Raw genomic sequence first — 22,304 nt, 5'->3', positions numbered from 1 at the left:
GCAATATTACTATTACTTGTCCTAAATGCAAGTTGTTAACAATAATTTAGTAATTTACCTGCAAAGTAACCTACATGTTTCCAACAAGATTGTTTCTGAAACATAAAACATGAAAGCATGAAAACATAATTTGTCTCTGCCAGTGTCTTTTCACCAGTCTTTCTAACTCACTTCCATGTTCTAGCCGCTCCTTTGGACAGCATCCAAAGCCTGGCAGCCTATTACATTGATTGCATGAAGCAGATACAGCCTGAAGGACCTTACCGCATTGCTGGATACTCTTTTGGTGCCTGTGTAGCCTTTGAAATGTGTTCCCAGCTGCAAGCACAACAAAATGCTTCCCATGCACTCAACAGTTTATTCCTTTTTGATGGGTCTCATTCCTTTGTGGCAGCATATACCCAGGTAAGGGGCACAAAGAGAATCTTCTTTCTGGGGACCATCCTCTCTCATTAGGGCTCATTTTTCTCAAAGCTTACTATTCTAGATATGAGCAATCTGAAAAGCTGACAGACTTTTATTCACAGGGATTTTGGAAGACAGCTGTAGACAGTTGGATGCTTAGAGATGGCTGAAGGGGAGAAGCACGTGAGAGGTGGTCTTCATTAAATGGAAAGAGTTCAGGCACAAATGTTGCTCTTGCTATGATAAATCATAATATGTCTTCTGGAAGATCCTGGTGTCTGCAAGTCAAGATTGTCTTGTAGTAGTGCGAGGGAACCTTGCTTAAGGCTTCCCTTTCATTTCCATTGTACTTTAAAGAATACTAGGCTCTTGGCAATTGCCACCTGTGGATTTGCTTTCTAATCTGTCCTGAAGGGATTTCCCCCCTTCCTTTTTTTACCAGTTCACACCTTTGGTTCTAAAATTGTTTTTATCTGACTTTTAACATCAGGCACATTCCTCTTATGTTCACATTGTATTTTTCTCTCTTTCAGAGCTACAGAGCCAAACTGACCCAAGGAAATGAGGCTGCACTGGAGACAGAAGCACTGTGTGCCTTTGTTCAGCAATTTACGGGCACTGAATACAATAAGGTACTGTTTCTTATTTTCAAGATCCGTATGTCTTGATATTACACAAGAGGGTGTATGTTTTTTTGTTTAATGGAGATGGATTCTCAACTGTTGAGACTAATGTGAAAAAAAAAATGTTAATATTTCCAGCTGCTGGAGGTTCTTCTGCCCCTGAAAAATCTGGAGGCTCGTGTGAATGCTGCTGTAGACCTAATAACTGGGATTCATACAAACATCAATCGTGAAGCACTCAGCTTTGCTGCTACTTCATTTTACCATAAGCTGAAGGCTGCTGACAAGTATATACCAGACTCCAAGTATCACGGGAACGTGACACTGATGCGGGCAAAGTCTCACAGTGAATATGAGGAAGGTCTGGGTAGAGACTATAAACTCTCAGAGGTCAGTTGTGGGCCCACTGATGACTGTTGAATTTCTTCTGATATCTGGGGAAGCCAAAGGAAAGCATGGGAAATCATCCTTACTGAGAAAAAAAAGACAAAACCAACCTTGAAGAAATTATTGTTCTGGAGCTCCTGTGCTCTAACAAGAATTAGAAGTCTCCAAAAGCAAATGAGTTTATTGGTTCCAGGCATTTTCTGTGGGTAGTGGGGGTGAGAAAGTCTTGCCTCTATATAGGATGTGTTTTCTATAGCTGATTCTTGCAGCTCTCTAGAATGACTTTGGATAATAAGGATGTTAAAAGAGAGCAGTCTCTTTTCACTGTAGACCCTGAAGTTAGTTCACAGAATGAGGGCAGCCTTCTGAAGAGCAAGTGTCAGTCTTCTGATAATAAAAGCAGCTTTTTCTCAGTTACCTTTTTTTCACTTAGAAGCTAGTGAGTAGTTAGAAGTGGGTTTCTTGTGGGCTAAAAAAACTTGGGGTTTGTCCTTTAGTCCAGATAAGGTCACTGTTCTTTAGCCCCTGCTCACATACAAGGGTTAAGTTGGTGCAAATACCAGGGAAAAGGAAGTGATTGTCAGAATTCCCTTCCTGCTTCTGGCATCTCCTATCCTTTCAGATATCTAACTTAGTAATTATTGACTAATTTATATGTTATTAAAGTTACATAATGAGCTTAAAGGAAGATTTCTGGTGGTGGGAGAAGGATGGTGGGGGGGGGGTGTTTATTTGGTTTACTTAAGGGCTTGGAAGTAGCTACTTTATCATTCATTCTTTGATATTGCAGGTAAATTATTCTTTTGGTACTAGGTTCATTAACTTTCTGCCCAGCTTATATTTGAGTGGATCACCTGTCAGGCTGTCAAACTATTGTGCTTTAAAACACTGGTTCTAAACAGTGCCCCACAGCTGATCCGTGAAAATGTGTCAGAGTAAAACTGGTGCCATTTTTAACTGAGTTCGATAGAGACAGTGGTCTAAATTATGAGTAACTTAGAAGACTAACAAACCCAAAGTGGCTAGGTGACCAGCTGGTTGGAAATTGTGAATGAAAAATTTTTCTTTTTCATACACAGGTATGCGATGGGAAAGTATCTGTTCATGTTATTGAAGGAGACCACCGCACCTTGCTGGAGGGAGATGGTGTTGAATCAATTATTGGGATTATCCACAGCTCACTGGCAGAGCCACGTGTCAGTGTCAGAGAGGGTTAACTTCTACTTCCTCACTGTCAATGACAAAGAAAATGCCAACAACATTCCTAGTTATGACGGGCCCCAAGGAACTCTTCCTGTTCAACATCTCATCTGCTCTGCTGCCAGAACTGGGAAGTCCAGCTGGACTCAATTGGTCTTTTTCTGTCTCTTTCTTGCTTATCTTTTCCTTTTACAACATTTATGGGTTCTATCTCCTTCCTTTCCTATGGCTGTTTTTCCCCCTAGTCTCCCTGTCCATGTTAACTGTAGTGCTGTGACTCTGTCACTGTGCACTGCAATGAAGGTTCCCCACAGATGGTTGCTTCCTACACCCTTGGCAGTATAAAAAAACAAATTTAGGAGTAGATTTCTTGTGCTTTATATTGTTTTTGTCTTAACAGTATTCCAAAGGGTATGTGATAGCACTTGTTGACCAAGCCTAGTGAACAGGGAGAGGAGAGGAGCTGCAGGTGATTTTGGAGATACTTTTTATCTGTGAAGAATCTGTCTGCAGTTTAGGTCAGAAAGAGAATTCCATTGAGGGTTTTGTAACTATATTTTTTAATTTGCTATATTCTAAGTATTTATTGTGTCAAACCAGAGACTTCTTACTTGGTTTTAATTTATCGTGGGTTATAGGAACAAAGAAATATCCCTTTTTGGAGGGGTTTATTCTACAAGGGGCAGTTGCTCATCTTTGAAATAATCTAATTTCTTGGGGTGGTTTTTTTTGTTTGGTTTTTTTTTTGTTTGTTTGTTTTGTGTTTGTTTGTTTGTTTCTTTCTTTCTTTCTTTCTTTCTTTCTTTCTTTCTTTCTTTCTTTCTTTCTTTCTTTCTTTCTTTCTTTCTTTCTTTCTTTCTTTCTTTCTCCCACTGCCCTACCCTTTTCAGAAAGGAATAGGTAGAAGGAAGGATTCTTGCCATTATGTACTCTTCAGGAGAGAAGGGGGCCTAAGGGATAGGGTGGATGGTTTGACAGATGCCGCTGTCAAATTGAACAGCCATAACTTGGGCATGATAAAAACAGGTCAAGCTGTCCCTAGGCAGATACTTTGTTTATATTTGTGCAAGGTTCTGCAGCCTGCTCTATCAGAACCTTAGTAAAGCATTAAGATTATTCCTTTACCTTATTCCCTCTCATCTCCAGTCTTGCCACCCAATGAAAAATTTGGAATGGGGAGGGCAGGGAATAGAATTCCTTAACAATAACTGAACAAATCCTCCCACCTCTGCTCTCCCATAATCAAAGCTCAGGCAAACATACAAGTATCTACCCAAAGCCCATATATATTTTATTTAGCACATGGCTTAAGCCTTGTATTCATTTTCCTTTCAGTAATGAGACTGGAAATCCCACATAAATTAGCTAAGTAATCAGTTTGATGGTCTGATTTTAAAATACAGTAGTATCTTTTTAAAGGAAATTTGCATAAAATTGAATTGGAAAATTTCTTGCCTTTGCTATGCTGGATCTGTTCTTTCCAAAATCAGTAAATCCTTGTTACACTTATGATACAGAGGAGACCTGAGTAGCAACAAAGCACCAACTAGGAGGAGCTATTATGCTTCTCCAAACTGCTGTAAAATCCTGGTTCTCTCCATCCCCCAGTGAAGTGTTCTGGTGGTACAGGAGCATTCCAGTAATAGGAACAGATGGCTCTTCACTGCAGGTTCTGACCTAGTGTCTTTTGCTTATACCACCCTCTGTTGATAGTGGCTGGGTTAACTGATTTTAGTTTTATAAAGTATTTCTTTTGTGAAATTGAAATAAAACAACATAATGTCAGCTTAAACCATTTTGAAATGTCTTGTTCTTTTTTTCTTTTTTTTTTTTTTTCTTTTAATTAATACTTTTTGGTCTGGAGAGTGTCTTTCTGGCTTTTCTAGTATTAAACAGAATTCATCATTGGTTGGATTTTGAATTATTTTCTACCATCATTTCTTAATCACATGTTTCATCTGGAGTCTCTCACTTCCTGACATAAAGCAAAAAAACTGCTGTTAACATATCTGATTTGTAGCCTGTAGAAATAATAATAGTAATAATAATAATAATGAAAATAATAACAATGAAGGGCTTAGTATTCTGAAGCGTGGCTTCTTGTTGCCATGATTTTGCTACTTTAGATACAACCAATTTACAGCCATAATATTGAAGTGGGAACTTTTAGATGGGCTTTAATTTGGAGTATTGGACAAGACATTAATACTCCTGCCTCAGCTTTCCCATCTGTAAAATGGGAGAATAGCGTCTACCTCAGGGCCTCTCTGAGGGTTAGGCAATGGGTATAAATGCTCTGAAGTTTTAGGTATGATGTCTAAGTGTTAGACAGTAAGGAGGGAAGTGTGTGCTGTGTGAGGGATACTGCATACTGACCCTGGAGTGACTGTATAAGCTGTGTGCGTACACCATGGGACTTCATTACATCTACTGCACACTGTCCCTGCACCTACTGGCATTGGGTACTACATAAAACAAAACAAATGGGGACTAGTTGGGTTGGTTTAACTACTAGCAGTTGTAGTGAGCCTGAAAAAAAGGGAAAGAATCCTACTTGTGTTGGTTATATTAGAAAAAGTAGAAGGAATAAGAAAGGATTAAATGTAAAGCAAACAGGTACAATAGTGCTGTGCTAACGTGTGTAACATCTGAATGGACTGTGTGGAAGGAGCAAGGACTAATGCTGTCCCTTCTGTTGAAGCAGGAGTTTGATGAATTCCCTGTATAAACAAATCTCTATGGTTTCATCTAAGCAGAGCTTGAAAATACTGTTTTAGTCATAGAAGTTGCTGAAGAATAACTTACAGCTTATATACTGTTAATGCTCTTGTGATTGTTATTTGAAAAGCAGAAGGTTGTTATGTTTAGGGCTTTTTTCCCCCATAATTATCTGATTATGAGCTGCTGCCATGTAACCCATTATTATAACTGGCTGCTGAACACAGTGTGCCAAAAATAAAAACCTTATTTAGTGCTGGTATTGCTTATTTCTTAGTAGCCCATCAGATTAGACATGTAGAATAATATCAGAAGGCAAAATCCAATATTGCAGTTTCTTGTTTTGAGAAGAAAAGGACAGAAGTGAAGTCCCTCACACCTACCCTTCTCTGTGAAACTGAAGTGGGGATTCTTGTCAGCTGATGCATTCCATCCTTTGCAGATAGCTTCTCACAGCCTAAAACCATGCTGATTTCAATCTCAAGACTGAAGAGCAGTTCCTGACCAGGGAACTGTTTAGGCTCACAAATGCACATTGCCATTTTGAAATGATGGACCGTGTACCTTAAATCTGCAATAGAAAGAGTTCAAGAGTTCAAGAACATATGGTACACAGCATATGTTGTCACCAGTATTAAAGCTATTATTTTCCTTTTCTAGTCTATCACCTTAGAAGGCAAAGAAATACACCTCTCTTACTGAAGATAGAAGTAAAAACAGTGCAAGAAAGGCCACAGTTTAATAGAACTGGTTACATAAAATAGCACTACCAGAAAATGAAGTTCCCTGGTGCTGAGATGGAGGTCAAGTAAAACCCAAAAGATTTAAGGTAGAATAGGAAGCAGGTGTTTGTTTCTTTTGCACTTAAACAAGTTACCAGACATCATGCCTGCAAATCGGGGTCAAAAGAAAGAAAAAAATACCCCTGGAGCGGTTTCATCAGAGGAAAGGGGAGTGCTGATAGCAGGGGGGCAGAGGCTGTATATTTAAAATAGCAACCTCGTTCTTTAGGCTGCAGAGAGGTAATGAAAGATGGTAAAAATTAATTAGAAGCTTAAAATATTTATTGCAGCAAGTTCATCACAGCCATGAGTGCTAGAAAGTTGGAGGGTGGGGGGAAATACATGCTTTGACAACAAATTTGAAATGTGAAGGCTTGTCAATGGATAGACTAACAGGCTTACTGAGCAATGGGAGTTTACATGTAACTGCTTAGGCTATGGTGCTTTGTTATATGATTTTGTTGAAGTTTTCCTCTTCTGAAGAACAGTCCTGTAACTCAAGTTACATTGCTGGAGTAGAGATAGAGCATTTTTTATATGCTGGAATGTATTGGCTGAGAGAAGGACAACTCCTCCACTGTGCTCATCCAGGTGATGGTCAGTAGCTTTATAAAATGATGCAAAATGAACGATATGGTCATGGATGCTGTTATATTTGGTTTAGTCATGTGGACCATTTTCACCTCTGCCCCGACCATCCGACACCAAGGTCAGGACAGGCCTCTCCCTTTGTCCGAGCTCTTGCAACGCTCAGTCGCGGCGCTTCCCGTCGGCACGGGCTGCGGCGGAGGCCCCAGCGCCCAAAGACGCCTGGCTCAGGCTCGGCAGCCGCTGCCGCCCGGGCCGCGCTGCGCGAGGCGCGTACCGGCCGGGCGCCGGGGCTCCCTGCGCCGCCGCGGCACCTGAGGGGAGACCGCCCGCCGCACGGCGCCCCAGCAGCCGCTCCTCGGCGGGTTCTCAGCCGTCCCTCAGCGGCTCCTCAACCGCCCTCCATCCGCTCCTCAACCGCCCCCCATCCGCGCCTCAGCCGCTCCTCAGCCGCCTCAGGCAGCGCGGAGCGCCGCGGCCGCTGCGCCTCTCCCGCGCGCGGCCCCTGCTGGCAGCGCCGCGGTTTCTGGAGGGGACGGCGCGCGACTGCACCGCTGAGCCGGCCGGAGCGAGATGGCGGTGGCACCGTCCGGCTGCGCCGGTGCCCGGCCCGGGCGCAGCGGTCGCGGCAGCCTGAGGGCGTCAGGCCGCGAGCCCCGCGGCGGCGCGGGGCGCCAGCAGCCGCAGCGCTGCACGGGCGAGCAAGCGGGAGATGCCGAAGCTGCGCGGGGAAGCCTTCTGGAGGGAGACGCTGCGGAGCGCCCACTACGTGGTGGCGCCCATGGTGGACCAGAGCGAGCTGGCCTGGAGGCTGCTGAGCCGCCGCCACGGCGCCCAGCTCTGCTACACACCGATGCTGCACGCCCAGGTCTTCCTCAGGGACGCCAACTACCGCCGCGAGAACCTCTACGGCGAGGCCTGTCCTGAGGACCGGCCGCTCATCGTGCAGGTGAGCGCGGCCCCCGCCCCGGCTCGCCCCGTCAGCCCCAGCACCGGGGGCGACGGCGGCGGCGGCTGCCGGGAGGAGCTTCCCTGGGCTCGCCTTGCGGTGCCATTCTTGGGTAACGTTGAGGACGCAAGTCAGCACTGCCAAACCCACGCGCACCATCCGCCCCGCTCGTGCTAACAAATCCAGGCGTTTCCCAAATGTGCATGAGTTGAAGGTAGTCAGTCTAATCCACATTTTAACGTGGTTATATGGGATGATAGAAATCTCATTTTCTTCATCTAAATACCGCTGACAATACTTAGCTCATGAAGATGTGTGTTTTTCTGTTTATCCCATGTTTAGCAGAGGTTTTCCTGTCTTAACCAAGGGGCCAGGAGCACTGGACTTCTCAGAGGATTTCAGTCCCCTGCACCTCATCTTTAGAAATAGATTACAGTTGGTCTGGTAGAGTCAGGGTGTGTCCCGGCTCTGGTACCACTCAAGGAGGATCAAAGCTTTTTGAGTAGTAATCTGAAACCCTGAGCTCGGTGTTTAGCTATAGAGAAAGAATGCACGGAAGAGAGGACAGACTTTGAAGCATGTGTTGCTTCTGCTTCTGGACTACTGTGTGGTATTAAGGTATTTCACTTTATGCCAAAGAGGGAAAGTGGCTTGTAGAGCTGGAGAATAATGCAGGCAAAGACTGTTGTCATGAGCAGAGGAATGACTGATTTCCACACATGGAGCAGTTAAATGGATGAGGACTCTTTAGCCTGGAAAAGAAGTGTCTCCGTTGACTGAGGAGAGAGATAAGAGAAGCCTGTGGAAGTATTACTGGCTTGAAGATGATGAATGGGAAACAAGCATAGTGGTAGTTATAAACTGTGAAATTAATTGCTGTGGGATGTACTGGATTCTGAAACATTACATGAGTTCAGAAAGCAAATGAAGGAAAACACTTAAGGGTCTTCAGGTGCAACAAACACACCTTCTGTTTCCAAAGTCCATAAAGACATTTTTTCATCTTCTGCTGTTCCCTAGACATTTTGGTATTGACCTTTGATCTGTCTCAGTACAGCTTTCACAGAATCATGGAATATTCTGGGTTAGAAGGGACCCACAAGTCCACAACCCGCAAGTACATTGAGTCCAACTCTTAAGTGAATTGTCTATACAGGGATAGAACTCACAGCCTTAGTGTTACTAGCTATACCATGCTCTAACCAAATGAGCTAATCTCAGCATCTTGTATATTTTTCTTCTGTGGGATGTAGTTTCTTTTGACACAGAAAAATAAAAGTGGTGGAAAATAAGTAATCTTGAAAGCTGTAAGTCACAGATCTTCAGCTCAGTAAGCTGTGTGTCCTGGTGACACTACCTGAACAGGATCAGTTGCTGTGAGCTTGCTGTGTTACCCTTCTTCCCACTGTCCACTACTGGATATAAAGTATGGAACTAACTAATCTTTGGATTGATCTTGTGCAGGAGTCCTTAAAGATTTGGTCACAGAGTCTTAGATTAGACAGAGGTATATCTGAGCTCAGCCTGCTCTGAAGACTTTCTTTACTCTGCTAACATTCTCATTGTATGACATGATTGGAGGCTTTCTGTAATTTCAGTTTCTCAGAGAAAGCAAATTATTTTTTTATTTTAGTAGGTGTCAGTCATAATTTTATGTAGTGCTGTAGGATTTAAGTAACACCTTCTGCTCAGAAGTGTTTAAATTTTGTTTCAAGTTTATTAAAGACATGACAAAAATGTTTTTTGTGAAAAATGAGGTTTAGAAAATCTGTTTAAAACCATAAATGAGAAGAACAGTTTGTCTCTGTCCTCTTCAACAAAGAAGATTCAAATTAACCTATTTTATTAATTTGCTTTTTGCACTGTGTTTTAAATGTAATATTAATTACATTCAGTTAAAACTGAGCATTTGACTATAGCCCATGTGTCTGTTTCACATTCCATGGCAATTCATTTTAGAGGCTGCCATGGCACTGCTGACTCATGTTCAACTTGCCATCAACCATGACCCCCAGGTCCCTTTCTGCAGCACTGTTCTCCAGCCTATCTGTCCATACATGCAGAGTCACCCTGTCCCAGGTTCAGCATAGGCTGCTTGTCTATTAAACTTAGTCTGTGATTGCCTAGCCCTCTGATGGTCTTTTTCCAGGACCCCTGTGCCTCCCAGGGTGTGGACAGCTCCTCCCAATTTAGTATCCTCAGCAAGGTTACAAATGTCAGCAAGGTTACGAGTCATTCATGGAGCTGTTGAAGAGCTCTGGCTCTAAAATGGAGCCCTGCGGAACCCCAGTCATGGCCGGTCACCAGCCTAAGGTCATCCCAGTCACTATAACCCTTTGCACCTGACTCATGAGCCAGTTGTTTGCCCATCACACAATGTGTTTATCCAGCTGTGGGCTGGACATTTTGTCCAGAACCATCCTGTGAGAAACAGTATCAAATGCTTTACTGAGATCCAGAAAGATTACATCACATGGCTTCCCTTGATCATTTTGAGAAATAGTGTTTGGTATTATTAATTGTGCATATTTGCCTGTTTTCTCTAGCAGGTAGTTGCTTCATAACTACATCATAACGTTTTGTCAGTACTTGAAGAAAGCTGTTGCCTGATTATTCCACTTCTCTTTGGTTTTCACAGTTCTGTGCCAATGATCCTGAAGTGTTTGTCCAAGCAGCACTGTTGGCTCAGGATTACTGTGATGCCATAGACCTAAATTTGGGTTGCCCCCAAATGATTGCAAAGAGAGGTATGTGCAAATCTGAGTCCTGGATAAGCAGAGAAATGGCAAATGGTGTTTCAGATGTGAATGTTGGCAGTAAAATATCAAGAGGGCCAAATCAAGCCATGGGGAGGCTGCAGTACTGCTGAAGTCAGACTTAGTTACACCCAATGTAGCAGGTAATGCTTTTTGTAGTACCTAAAGCAAAAATTAGATATAATTAATTCTAATTTCTCTTAAGTGACAGCTCCTGTGTCTAGAATATCCTTCAGAAACATTATTTTTAGTAAGAGCTTGATTTTCTTTATTATTTTTGCTCAGTCTGTTTTTGAAAAACTGCAATTAAAATTAGATCATTCAGACCCTTAGGATCTCCTATTTCCTTGATACTTGCAGTTTTTTCACAGTGGTGTAGAAGAGGATGACACCTGCTGAATCCCTTAGATACTGCATGTTTGAAAACCAGAGCCAGTGTTTGAAAATTTTGTACCAGTTAAGGTGTTGAGAAAATATTTGTTCAGTAACTGCTTATTCTTCTTCTAAAATATCTTTCAAAGACTAATAGGAAATTATTAGTGGTACAAATAGATCTTTCAGTCTGATCATCTGTTATCCCAATAGGATTTATTTAACATCTAGTATAAACCCTGAGAAGTTGGACTTTGAGCTGCAAGTGTCAACACATCAGCCTTGGGGTGTGCCAGTGAAAGTCAGGTGTGGGTATTCCTTGTTTATCCTGTAAATTTAGGGTGGCAGGGAGAACAGAATGATCCCACTCTTCCAGCTGGGCAGGACAGAGCAACTCTGTTTATGCCAGTAAGCCATTTGAGTGCCTGGATCTTTGTGAGAGTTTATGAAAACTGTGCTTCAGGATCTTACTCTCCTGCAAAAGTCTGTCATATGCTCTTTTATCATAGGTCACTATGGAGCATTTCTGCAAGAGGAGTGGGATCTTCTTCAGAGAATGAGTAAGTATTTAGAGAGGGAATAGGATGAACTAATTATTGAGAGGAGGTCTAGAGATTTTGGGGAAAAGGAGGTGCATCATATTTCTTTGGGCAGAGTTGTGTTTGGGTTTTGAAGGGGCAGTTGTGTTCTTTTTTCTTTTGTTCTGGGTTTGTTTTTTTTTTATTTCATACTGTATTCCAGTGGCACCCTCAAGATACTTGATGGTATCCCACTGCAAACTCACACTAGATCTGCTAAAAGACTTTTGTACCTGAAACAGACTTCAGGTGAAAGTGAGTCAATTAAGTTCCAGTCTCATATGATAGCTTAGTGGCTCTCCAGCTCTAGAAACAGTAGAAGTCCCGGTGCCTTACTTTTCACATTGAAGTTCTCAGGTGCCAAGGGTCATGTTTCTGCTTGAAGCCACAGTTGCCCTTTTCTGATCAACTCCGTGTACTCTTTCTGTCCAGAGTATAGCAAATTATGCCTTTATTCTCCTAATTTTTGTAGGTTATTTTCAGGCTATCAGTAGCTGTACAGAACAGTATCATATTTTTTTAAGAAATTAATTTGTAACTGATATAAAAAGCAAGGTTTTGGTAATTTTGTAGAATTGAGAATGTGCCTTCATCCAACTTCAAAGCATGTGTTGGAACCATGAAGTTAGAGAGTCCTGTTTCTGTTTGCATTCCCGGTGGTCTGGGGAATCTTGAGTGATGTTTGGTACAAAGACACTGCTGAGAACCTGGAAGATTAGACAGTGCATCCTTGCCCAGCATGTAATGTGGCTGTTGAGAAATATGCAAATCAGAATAGCCTCAAAGTGTGAAGGTCATCTAGTTGGGTGAACCCAGGCTATCTAGTAAGAGAGGTGTCTTAGGCTTTCCTCTTCCTCCTTTTTTCCCATCTGTCTTTAAAATGGTGGAGCACTCTTTTCTGCTGCACCTGTATACACCTTGCTTGCTCCTTTGAAAGGGTGATGGGAAGTACCTATCATTAGAACTCATAGGATTTGGATTAGAAGACAGCAGGTGACTTCCTACATTGTATATCCAAGGTCTGGAAGATAAGAGAATTTCAGACACGACATTACTCAGTGTTTTCCTATTGGCTCTCTTTGTGAGCTCTCTTTTTGGTATTTTTGTGATTCCATGTACTGTGTAAGGACTGGGGGTTTACCATGTCCTAGATTTCACCCTGACTCTATAAGCTACATTTACTACTTGATTTCATCCACAGCCTACCTCACTTGATAAGCCTCTGCTTGCCATGGATAAGACTCTACTTATAATGATATTTTTGGTGATAATTTGCAAAGAAGTGAAGCACCTTTTTGTGGGAAAGGTAGACAAGCAAGTGATAATGTTGGAGGAGTACAATAGCCTGTGAAGATAATAAACTTGTATCAATAATTAAATTGTGAGGGGGTGGTCTTTGAAAGTGAAGATTTAATGCAGTGGAAGTGTTAGGACTGTTAAATGGGTGACTATTTTATGCCATCTTGTTAGGATGCAGATGTTGTGTTTCATGTGTGTGTTACTGTTACATGATTAAACTATGCAGTAAAGATTGCAGAGGACACTGCTGATTTTTTAAGCTGTGAGAACTGCATATCAGTAACTTCTTAGGCTTTTTCCATACCACACCCAGTATCAGATCTTGAGGAGAGCAGACACTTTTCATAGCATTGTGCAGCCCACTTACCTGTCTTTTCAATCTTTCTCAGTTTTACTGGCTAACGAGAAGCTCTCTGTTCCCATCACATGCAAAATCCGCGTTTTCCCAGACATTGACAAGACAGTGAAGTATGCACAGATGCTGGAGAAAGCTGGCTGCCAGGTAAGAAGGCAGCTGCTCCCTCTGCTTCTGCACCGGACACGTATCTTTGTGTAAAGTATCTGATGACCAGTCCTTGACCAGTTCTTGAATAGGCTGCATTATTTTGCAGACAGAGCAAACAAGATGCAGACAGATCCTGTGTGTTTGCAGCCCCAGGCTGCAGGTCAGTAGTGTGGTACGAAAGACACAATGATTTCAGTCTCTTGTAACCACTGCACTGTGCAGCATCCTTCACTGTGGTTGAGCATCTCAATCTTCACATAGTGCTGCAGGAGGCAAGTGTAAATGCATGAAATCCACAGTACTGTAGAAGAAAAAGGGTATCAAAAGGTATCACTAGAAGATAATAGGCAGCCTTCTAACTCCAGTTAAATAGGCAACATCTAGAAATAGGCAGCATCTCTAACTCCAATTAAATTGGAAGAGATGATCTGTAGTTAGAGATAGTACTGACAGTATTTGGACCTTCTGCTGAGGAGAAAGCTAGATCAATATATCACAAATTCCAAAGTGAATCACAAATGGAATCCAGAAGGAAAAGGAAAGGAAACCTGTAGGTTCTCCCACGATAGAATCTTGTCATGCCATGGAATAGCAAGATGAAAGGAGCCTAAAACCATGCCACAGTAGGTGAGCTATTGATATCTTTCTGTGTTGCTAAACTCCCTGCACTGTTGAAATAGCAGCAGGAACTCAGTGGCATCCCTGAAGTGTAGGGAGTGAAAGGAAATTTTTTTCAGTGGATGTAGTCCAGTGGCTCATACACGTGGAGAGTAAATGTAATGTTGTGTTCCAGCTGCTGACTGTGCACGGCCGTACTAAAGAACAGAAAGGACCACTTGCTGGCGTGGCATCTTGGGAGCACATTCAAGCTGTAAGGTTAGTAAGCAGTACCAGTCTTAGTGGATTCCTGCTAGCACACTGGATTTTAAACATAGTGTACAGTGGCATTGAAGAGCAAACAAATTGATGTGACAGGAGGAGAATTTCTGGGTTGACTCTAATTCTCAGTTTTATGCATCTGTTTTATTCATTGGTATAGAAAAGCTGTAAACATTCCTGTATTTGCAAATGGAAACATTCAGTGTCTCAGCGATGTGGAAGAATGCATCCGTAAGACAGGAGTACATGGTGTCATGAGTGCAGGTAAAGAAAATTAACTTCTATTTTGATGAGAATATGAGTTGTTTCTTATTCCCTTAGCAGCTCTGTATACATTTATTAAAAACTTATGTCAGATTGACTTGGTGAACAGCTTTGCTTGACAGCTGAGTGGCCATTCTCCCTCATTTTATACTGGCCATCTCATACCAGGAAGAGGGATCCCTTAAGCTTTGTAAAGAATCGTTATGTTGGACTTGCAATACCATTGACTCATTGAGCTCAAATGTAATTACTTGACATATGGGAGGCATATGGGGCTTCTGTTGCCCTGGAATATTTTTGTGACATCTGTTAATCAATGGAACAGTTTTTGAATGGTTCCAAATGAACTAAGTGCATCTGTGGGTTAATATTCCTGCAGGTGGTTCATGTTGGATTGGGACAAGAAAGAATTGACATAACTTCCTACAGGAAGAGCTAGGATAGGCATCAGAAAAGCTTCTAATCACTCACACAATTAAAGAAGGGTTGTAGAATCTTGGTTTTAGAAAATGCTGGTTAACAAAAGGCTTGTGAAGCCGTAGAGTAAAGCACAGTGAGAAGCTGTATCTGTGAACTTGGGCCAGACAAATATCAATACAGACATAAGGCAAGGCACCTGTCATTTCAGTATTTAACTGTTGGGCAACAAAAGCAGTTATTTCTCTATTTATTAATTGGTTTACTGTCTTCCTGTCAAGGTTAGATGCCTTTCTAGAAACAGCACTTTAATTAGATATGAGCTGCTCAGCACAATTAGGAATTGCATAGCGAAATACAGTATCCCAAGGTCAGGCTAGAGCATTACAGACCCTGTATTCTTTTTGAGAGTATGTGGGTGATGTGTCTGTGGCTGTAGAATCACAAAAGAGATGATCAAACTCCAGAGCAGAGATTTTGGCCTTTGTTTCAATCCTGAAATGAAAGCTTGAGCATTTATTTTCGTTCCCTAGAAGGTAATCTTCATAACCCAGCTTTGTTTGAGGGCCGGAACCCATTGGTGTGGGAGATGGCTGAGGAGTATCTGGAGATAGTGCGGAAGTACCCATGTCCATTGTCTTATGTTAGGGCTCATCTCTTCAAGCTCTGGCATCACACGTGAGTATCTCCTTAGAACTCTTTAATGTTTTCAGGGCTCATCCTGCTTAGAAAGCATCTGGGCTTTCTGGCAAGGATTTGTTTGGCCAGAATGAGTATGCTGCAAAATTTTCTGTCCTGGATCTGGCTGGAGAGGATGTGGGCTGAGGCTTTTACCCTTTATTTCATATCTGGGAAACAGGGCACTGGGAATGAACAAGTTGCCACAAGATCAGCCAGGGTGTGATCTCACAGCATGCCAGTTGCAAAGTAGCAATTGCCCATGTGCACACACTTCATGGCAAACACAAGTTAACTATCATCTTTGTTCATTGTGAGGCAAAGTGCTGTTGTATTTATTGTGGAGAAAGAGCATAGCTATGGGCAGTTACTGAGAAGCAGCTGATGCACTGTACATTCATGTTGTCTTATGTCAAAGTACCTTGGTTGTCTGCCGAGTATTTATCTGAGACAGACATATATGTGCTTTTCTCTGGACTTACAAAGAGGAATGTAAGCTTCTGCCAAAGGCAAATGAATCAGGAAAAGTGTATAAAATGCTTTTATACTGTTATTTTTAGTTGATTGCAGTCTAAATATAACTGATGTTTGGGCTTTGCCTCAGGCTTCAAGTTTACCAGCAGCTGCGTGAAGAATTAGCAAAAGTGAAGACTCTAGAAGGCATTGTAGATGTCAACAGGGAGCTGAAACTGCGATGCCAGGTACCAAGATGGGCCCTAATCTCCCAGAACAGCACTGCCTGCACTTGGTGGGAATGTACCAAGTATGTCATAGAGTTGACATCCATTAGTCACTTCTCTGGGACTCTGTGGCTTATTAACCTTGATATTTATAGCTTGCTACAGTAGCATCCCCTTAAGCCTGGACAACTTTACCTGGGATAAAGTTGATTTAGGAATTACAAATGTGCTTCAGTTCATCTGTCGTAGTAGATAGGTTTTTGCCTGTACGTAACTGTCAGTAATTGTTAGCTTAAATTTCAGTTTGTGATTTCCTGGAGTTTGAAGTGTTATTTAGTGTATTTTCTGACAACTCCAGGAAGACTGATTGTAACTCTATGCTGCAGGAAGAAATAGCTAATCAGAAAGAAGGAGAAAAGCCAAAAGAAGGGTTGCCTTTTTTCCACTGGATCTGTCAGCCATACATCAGGCCAGGGTGAGTTACTTATTTTGATACTTACAGGTACTCACAGGCCTTTCCAACCCATACCATCAGTATCAGCCACTGATTCTGTTCTAGCAGCTTACATTCACAAAAAAAAAAATACTGAAGAAGACTTTGGATTATATTTATTCTAGTTTGGTTGTTTCCTAATTATTGCTTTGTTCGTGGGGATGTTGCTCACTGTTTGCATCTTCTTCTTTGGATCCTCCTCAAATTTCTCTCTCTCTGGAAATTAAAAATTAGGAATCCCACTGCAGCTGAGAACAAGAACCTGATGTGCCTAATTTAGCTGACCAACTTTAATTGGCTTTCCAACTGATATATCTGGTAGTGTCTCTGTTATTAACTGCCAGTGTTAACCAAAAAAGCTAGGTTTTTCTATCCCACTTCTAAGGGCAATGACACTTCATTGTAGCTGTGATATAAAGGTTTATGGTTTACCCAGATTTCTGTAAACCAAAATAATGGTCAGGGAACAGCTATGTCTTCCCTCCAGGAAACTTATGATGAAATTCACTGTTTCAGGCCAAAGGAGAGATGCAGGGAGAATGGAGATAGTGGAACAGAAAAAGGTGTGCGGGGAAAACGTGCTCTGGAAGAAGAGGAAGATGGAAATTCTGAGCTTCTGTCAAAGAATAAACAAAAAAAGAAGTTAAGAAATCCAAATAAAAGCTTTGATCCATCTTTAAAACGTAAGTTCCATTTATTGGCACAAATGTATGGAGATATGCTGATACCACCTTTGACATAACTTGCTGCTAAGAATTTTCCTGGCTTGTGTACTTGTAGAAACTTCTTTGAAAAGAGGAGGAATTGTTGCTATTGAAATTTCAATAGCAAACAACATGATTCAAATAAGGTTCACTAGTAAAGGAAACAAGGGTCAAAGTAGTAGGTCACTAATTCTAAGCATCTTTTTAAGATCAAAATGGTTTACAAACTGCATTGTAGCAGTCACTAGCATTTGAAATTGAAATTTTATATGCATTTCAAGCTGATGTCCTCCTGTTTTATGCTTGACTTGAGGACTAAAATTTTCAGTGTTTGGATTTTAGCATAGAGGCACTTAAAAATTCAAAGTACTTTTATCTTTGCATTGTTTTTTGAGATACTGTATTTTTATTTCAAAAAGAGTCTCTGGCTAAAAAAGCACCAAGTCTTGTCTGGTTCTGTTTTTTTTTTTTTAACTTACTTCTTCCACATAAAAATACCATTAGTGAAATCAGCTTTCTCTCTCTCTCTCTCTCTCTCTCTCTCTCTCTCTCAGCCAAGTATGCAAAATGTGATCAATGTGGAAACCCTAAGGTAAGTCAGTACAAGCATCCATAAAAGCATTTCCATGCAGGGAATGTCCATGCAGGGATCAATCGTGCAATGTCTGGATGGAGACAGGTGACACGTGGTGTCCCTCAGGGGTCTGTACTGGGTCCAGCACTGGTCAATGTCTCCATCAGTGATGGAGACAGTGGGATCAAGATTGTCCTCAGCACATTTGCAGATGACACCAAGCTGAGTGGAGTGATGACACACCTGAGGGACAGGGCCATCCAGAGGCAAGCTCAAGCAGTGGCCTCTGGGAACTTCTGAGGTTTAACAAGCCAAGTGCAAGGTTCTGCACTTGGGTCAGGGCAACCATGGTATCAAATCCAGGCTGGGAGGATGAACAGCTTGAGAGCAGCCCTGCCCAGGACTTTTGGGGTGCTGGTGGATGAGAGGCTGGTCATGACTCACACATGGGCACTCACAGCCCAGAAAGCCCCTGTGTTCTAGGCTGCATCAAAAGCAGCATGTCACGGGGTGGGGGGGTTCTGTGCCTTTACTCTGCTCTTGTGAGACCCTCACCTGGTGTTCTGCATCCACCTCTGGGGCCCTTGGTGCAGGAGACACATGGAGCTGGTAGGACAGGCCCAGAGGAGGCTACAAAGATGATTGGGGATGGAGTCTCTCTGTCATGGAGAGAGGCTGAGAGACAGGCTTTTCTGCCTGGAGAAGAGAAGGCTCTGGGGAGCCTCACTGCCCCTTCCAGTGCCTAAAGGGGACTTAAAAGAAAGGCAGCGATGGACTTTTTAGCAGGGCTTGTTGGAGTAAGACAAGGGGTGATGGGTTTAAAGAGAGTAGATTCAGAGTAGATGTGCCTTAGATTAGAAGTCATTTTTTATGGTGAGGCAGTGGCCCAGGTTTCCCAGAGAGGTTGTGGATGCCCCATTCCTGGAAACATTCAAGGTCAGGTTGAACAGGGCTCTGAGCAACCTGATCTAGTCGAAAATGTCCCTGCTCTTTGCAGGGGTTTGGAGTAGATGACCTCTAAAGGCTCCTTCCAACCCAAACTATTCTATGATTCTATTGTGTTATTCGAAATCCTGAGGTAGGTCTGTGCCAGTGCCCAGTCACACGGGTGCATGCCAAGTCCTGCTGGTAAGTGTGTGTGTGTGTGGGGAGGACAGTGAATACTTGGGCGAAAGCTTTTTAACCATTAACTGTAACCAGTCTCTGAGGTTCAAGGTGCTGTACAAAAATCCTTAACGTACATAGGTTCTTTGAGAGAATTTGCCTTCCTGTCAAAAAATGTGTAGTCCTGCTGCTGCTGAGGGTATTTATTGCTAAGACAGTTGAGTGAGTTAATTGAATTTCCCAAGATATCTTGGAAACAAATCTCCAGACTTCTAGACATATATGACATGCATATTTTACTGTGAAATGAAAAATGAACCCCTCTTACTGGGGTTAGTGGTGGGTGGAGTTTTTCTGCAAAGGGAAAATTTGAATAACTGGTGTGGTTCTTAGTGTAAAATAAAAATACTTCAAATATCATCGCAGTACAGCCTGCAGTGTCAGGCAGCACCTGCAGCTCTGTTTTGTGTTGTGTTTGGATCTCTGCCTTTATCAAAACAAGCCTAAGCACCTCCTCATCCTCAGTCCTGCCTTTGCAGCAGATTAATATTGACTTTCACTATTAGCAATGTGAAATGAGGCAGCTGGTTTTACAGGTTCTGTATTGAAATTTCAAATATTTTGATATTTGCCAAGAATTAATTTTGCTTTTGCTTGTTTATTTTTTCCCTTGGGGAACATAGCTGTTTGCTTGAGAGGGTGGTGTTGCTGAGCTGTGTGAGCAGAGTGTATTTATTGCTGCTAATATACCTGTAAAGTGGGGTGTAAGATGCAAGTAATTTTGTGTTCTAGCTTAAAAATTAGCATTACACCTCAGGGGGCAGGGGAGCCTGCAACACAAGCATGTGCTGTTGCTCCCTGTTGTAACACTGTTACTGTAGCGAAGCAGTGGCAGCAAGCTGGGGCTCAATTTGAAGCTGCAGCTAATGAAAAAAATGGGATTTTTTTGCTGTGTTCATTATTGGGAAAGCATTGAGTACTAGGCTGGCCAGCTTTCAAAGCCATTCTGTTTCACAGCTAATCCAGATGACACTGCTTGGTGCCTTAACCAAGATTGTCTGCACCAGGACTTAGACTTATTTTTGTTTTGCTGTTGTAATGTTGCAGGTAGCTCTTGAAGTCTTCTGACGAGGCCTCTAATTATTTTTTTCCCTATATTATGTGTTTCTGAGCTATGTCATGAAATGGGGTGGGGGCTGTGGAGGTGTGGAGAAGAAAAAGGGGAAGGAACTCAAACCTTCCTAAACATGAAGAATTTTCTGACTGGGGTGAATGGAACCACGTAAACAATAAACAAATCAATATCAACTAACAATATCAACTCTCTTTTCTAAAATGTGTGTGAGCAAAGCACCCCAGAGACCCAGGCTCGTTTTGCCACCTCATCAGTTAGCCAAGCTCAACTGCTGCTGTCCCCTAAGGGTCATACATTATACTTTAGTAAATATGCAGATGTATTTTAAGATGCAAGTAGGGAAGTAATTCTGGTGGTAACATATTGTAAGTATAGCTGCACTGTGTTTCATGTTGCAGAGAACTAGAGCCAGCTCACCAGCACCAAATGTGTTCATGGTTGTTCCAGAGGGCTTATGGCATGTGGCTGCTTGTGGTGGGTTGCACAAGTTGAATGTGGATTTTTTTTTTTGTTCGGTTGGTTGGTTGGGGTTTTTTTGTTCTTTATGTGCAAACAATGAACAGCGCCCAATATGACGTCAACTCCGTCATCTTCATTAATCTGAGTGCAAGTTTTTTTCCTGAAGATCTGAAAGTGCAGAGCTGTATTGTTACTTATTATAGTAAACAGTAATAATTTTATTTTCACTGACAAAGTTTCTTTATACTGCTATCCCAACCCAGGGCACGAAATGTGTGTTTAACATGTGCCGAGGATGCTGTAAGAAAAGGGCATTCAAGGAGGTAGCAGATTGTCCAGGTAAGTGTACCTGGCCTTACCAGGCATCAAGCAAACATCTCATCCATCTCTTATGTAGATTCATTACTTAATCTTCGGGTTATGGGGTATAGGTGGGTGTTAAAATCTACATACTGCCTAAAATGCTACATGCTATCCAGAAGTTTGTAGTACCATTTTAAAAGACTGCTCTTCCTATCACTGCTCCTGCTTTCAATGCCTTGGGATTCAGTTTCCAGTCTGTAAAGACCCATTCTTTATAAGGAATGAGGTATTCTGTTTACCACTGTAGTCATCTCATTTCAGGATGTTGGTTTGGGCCTTTTTCCCCCTTTTGCTTTTTCAGGTCATGGATTACTTTTTAAGACCAAGTATGAAAAATCCCTTTCATGGCAGCACAGTCAAAGAGGAATTCAAACCCCAGAGATCAGTCAGAGAGGAGATGCAGAGGTGGGGGAGACAGCAGTGCTGAAGGAGGCTGGTGACAGTACAGGGTGAAGCTTTGGAACAGTCCAAGAGCTCCTGCCAGACCACTACACTACTTCCCTGGGCCAAAGAATGTGTCATCTCCAGCTCACTGTCAGCTGTTTGAACTTCTTCCACATGATTAAGTTCTGGAAAAGTTTTATTTAAGTAAAAAAACTGCTTACTCAGGGAATTATCCTGCATTTGAAATAAAAGAGATGCAATTAAATGTCTAATGCTGTATTTGAAAGACTGAAAATGCTGCATTTTTGGGTGGAGACAATTTCTGTAAGCTGCCATTACACTCTGCCTGCTGTATGCTCATTAACTCTTCATGTTCTGTTTTTAATACTGGCAACTAAATTTATTGTATTAGAACAGCCTTCTGGCATGCTAAAAATAGCCATGTCAGTGACTTCCTCACTAACAGAAAATGTGTCACATTTGTTAGTGTTTTAGTAGGCCACATTTTTAATGTAGAAAGGAAAGCAGCAGTACTTGGAAAATGTGAATGTAAAACTCTAAGATCTTGCTATATCCACATTAACAATTATTAGTTTCTTACAGTATGATCAAACTTAACAGTCTTCCATGAGCCAAAGGTAGGGGGAGGATGAAATTTCTATTTTAACAGAGGGTTGTCTAAAAATATGTGGGAAGTTGGAACCAAGTTCATTAATGATTTCCCTGCTCAAGGGCTCATACTTCATTATGTGGTCACATGATAAATTCTGAGAGACGTGACAAAACCAGATGCAGGTCCTAGACATCCACCTCTTCCACCTTGTGGAAATAGTCTACTTCTTCCCTCACACAGGCATACGTGCTAAAGCTGTCAAGTATTCTGAGTTTCCTGGTCTGTTTCGCCCTCCTCTAGTAAAAAAACCTAAATATTCATTATCCTAGAATTCCAAACTGTTTAATTGACCTCTCCCCATTTACAGTTTCCCAAAAAGATCAGAAAGCTCAGTC

General features: G+C 42.1%; 2 protein-coding genes and 1 long non-coding RNA gene across 7 annotated transcripts in view; 2 read left to right on the top strand and 1 right to left on the bottom strand.

Moving 5' to 3' along the window:
• The window catches only part of FASN (fatty acid synthase), a 39,816-nt gene extending 36,835 nt beyond the window's left edge, over nt 1–2,981 (top strand). The window contains 4 exon segments of the mRNA XM_053995135.1: nt 185–405; nt 939–1,037; nt 1,167–1,418; nt 2,495–2,981. Of these exon segments, the coding sequence (XP_053851110.1) occupies nt 185–405; nt 939–1,037; nt 1,167–1,418; nt 2,495–2,632 (710 nt within the window). The 3' untranslated portion in view covers nt 2,633–2,981.
• Nucleotides 2,982–4,510: 1,529 nt separating this feature from the next.
• LOC128817042 (uncharacterized) lies at nt 4,511–7,129 on the bottom strand. The gene is made up of 3 exons (XR_008440081.1): nt 6,799–7,129; nt 5,717–5,904; nt 4,511–4,590 (listed from the first exon to the last, which is right to left on the bottom strand). It is a non-coding gene; the product is annotated as an uncharacterized LOC128817042 (long non-coding RNA).
• Nucleotides 7,130–7,307: 178 nt separating this feature from the next.
• DUS1L (dihydrouridine synthase 1 like) lies at nt 7,308–21,575 on the top strand. 5 transcript variants are annotated; one of them, XM_053994531.1, is made up of 14 exons: nt 7,308–7,652; nt 10,291–10,399; nt 11,290–11,340; nt 13,107–13,159; nt 13,269–13,322; nt 13,956–14,038; nt 14,202–14,305; nt 15,256–15,400; nt 16,005–16,101; nt 16,467–16,555; nt 17,090–17,256; nt 17,832–17,869; nt 20,813–20,888; nt 21,214–21,575. In XM_053994531.1, the coding sequence occupies exons 1-14, from the start codon at nt 7,416–7,418 to the stop codon at nt 21,363–21,365; spliced, it is 1,455 nt and encodes a 484-aa protein (XP_053850506.1). In that variant the 5' UTR covers nt 7,308–7,415; the 3' UTR covers nt 21,366–21,575. The 5 variants fall into 5 exon arrangements, 4 of the variants coding, with proteins under 4 accessions (XP_053850506.1, XP_053850504.1, XP_053850507.1 ...); XM_053994529.1 differs by having other exon boundaries at nt 13,047–13,159; XR_008439993.1 differs by lacking the exon at nt 17,832–17,869 and having other exon boundaries at nt 13,047–13,159; nt 21,214–21,301.
• Nucleotides 21,576–22,304: the final 729 nt, after the last annotated feature.

Source organism: Vidua macroura, chromosome 19 (genome assembly GCF_024509145.1).
Source record: "Vidua macroura isolate BioBank_ID:100142 chromosome 19, ASM2450914v1, whole genome shotgun sequence".
NCBI lineage: Eukaryota > Metazoa > Chordata > Aves > Passeriformes > Viduidae > Vidua > Vidua macroura.
This window is presented reverse-complemented; position numbering and strand designations above follow the sequence as displayed.

What these genes read in the sequence shown, in the direction of transcription:
- DUS1L (XM_053994529.1), top strand. Translation starts at nt 7,416, where the DNA reads ATGCCGAAGCTGCGCGGGGAAGCCTTCTGGAGGGAGACGCTGCGGAGC. An exon ending in GGATCTTCTTCAGAGAATGA is followed by an intron (nt 11,341 to 13,046) that starts GTAAGTATTTAG and finishes AATCTTTCTCAG; the next exon opens with TTTTACTGGCTAACGAGAAG. An exon ending in CAGCCATACATCAGGCCAGG is followed by an intron (nt 16,556 to 17,089) that starts GTGAGTTACTTA and finishes TCACTGTTTCAG; the next exon opens with GCCAAAGGAGAGATGCAGGG.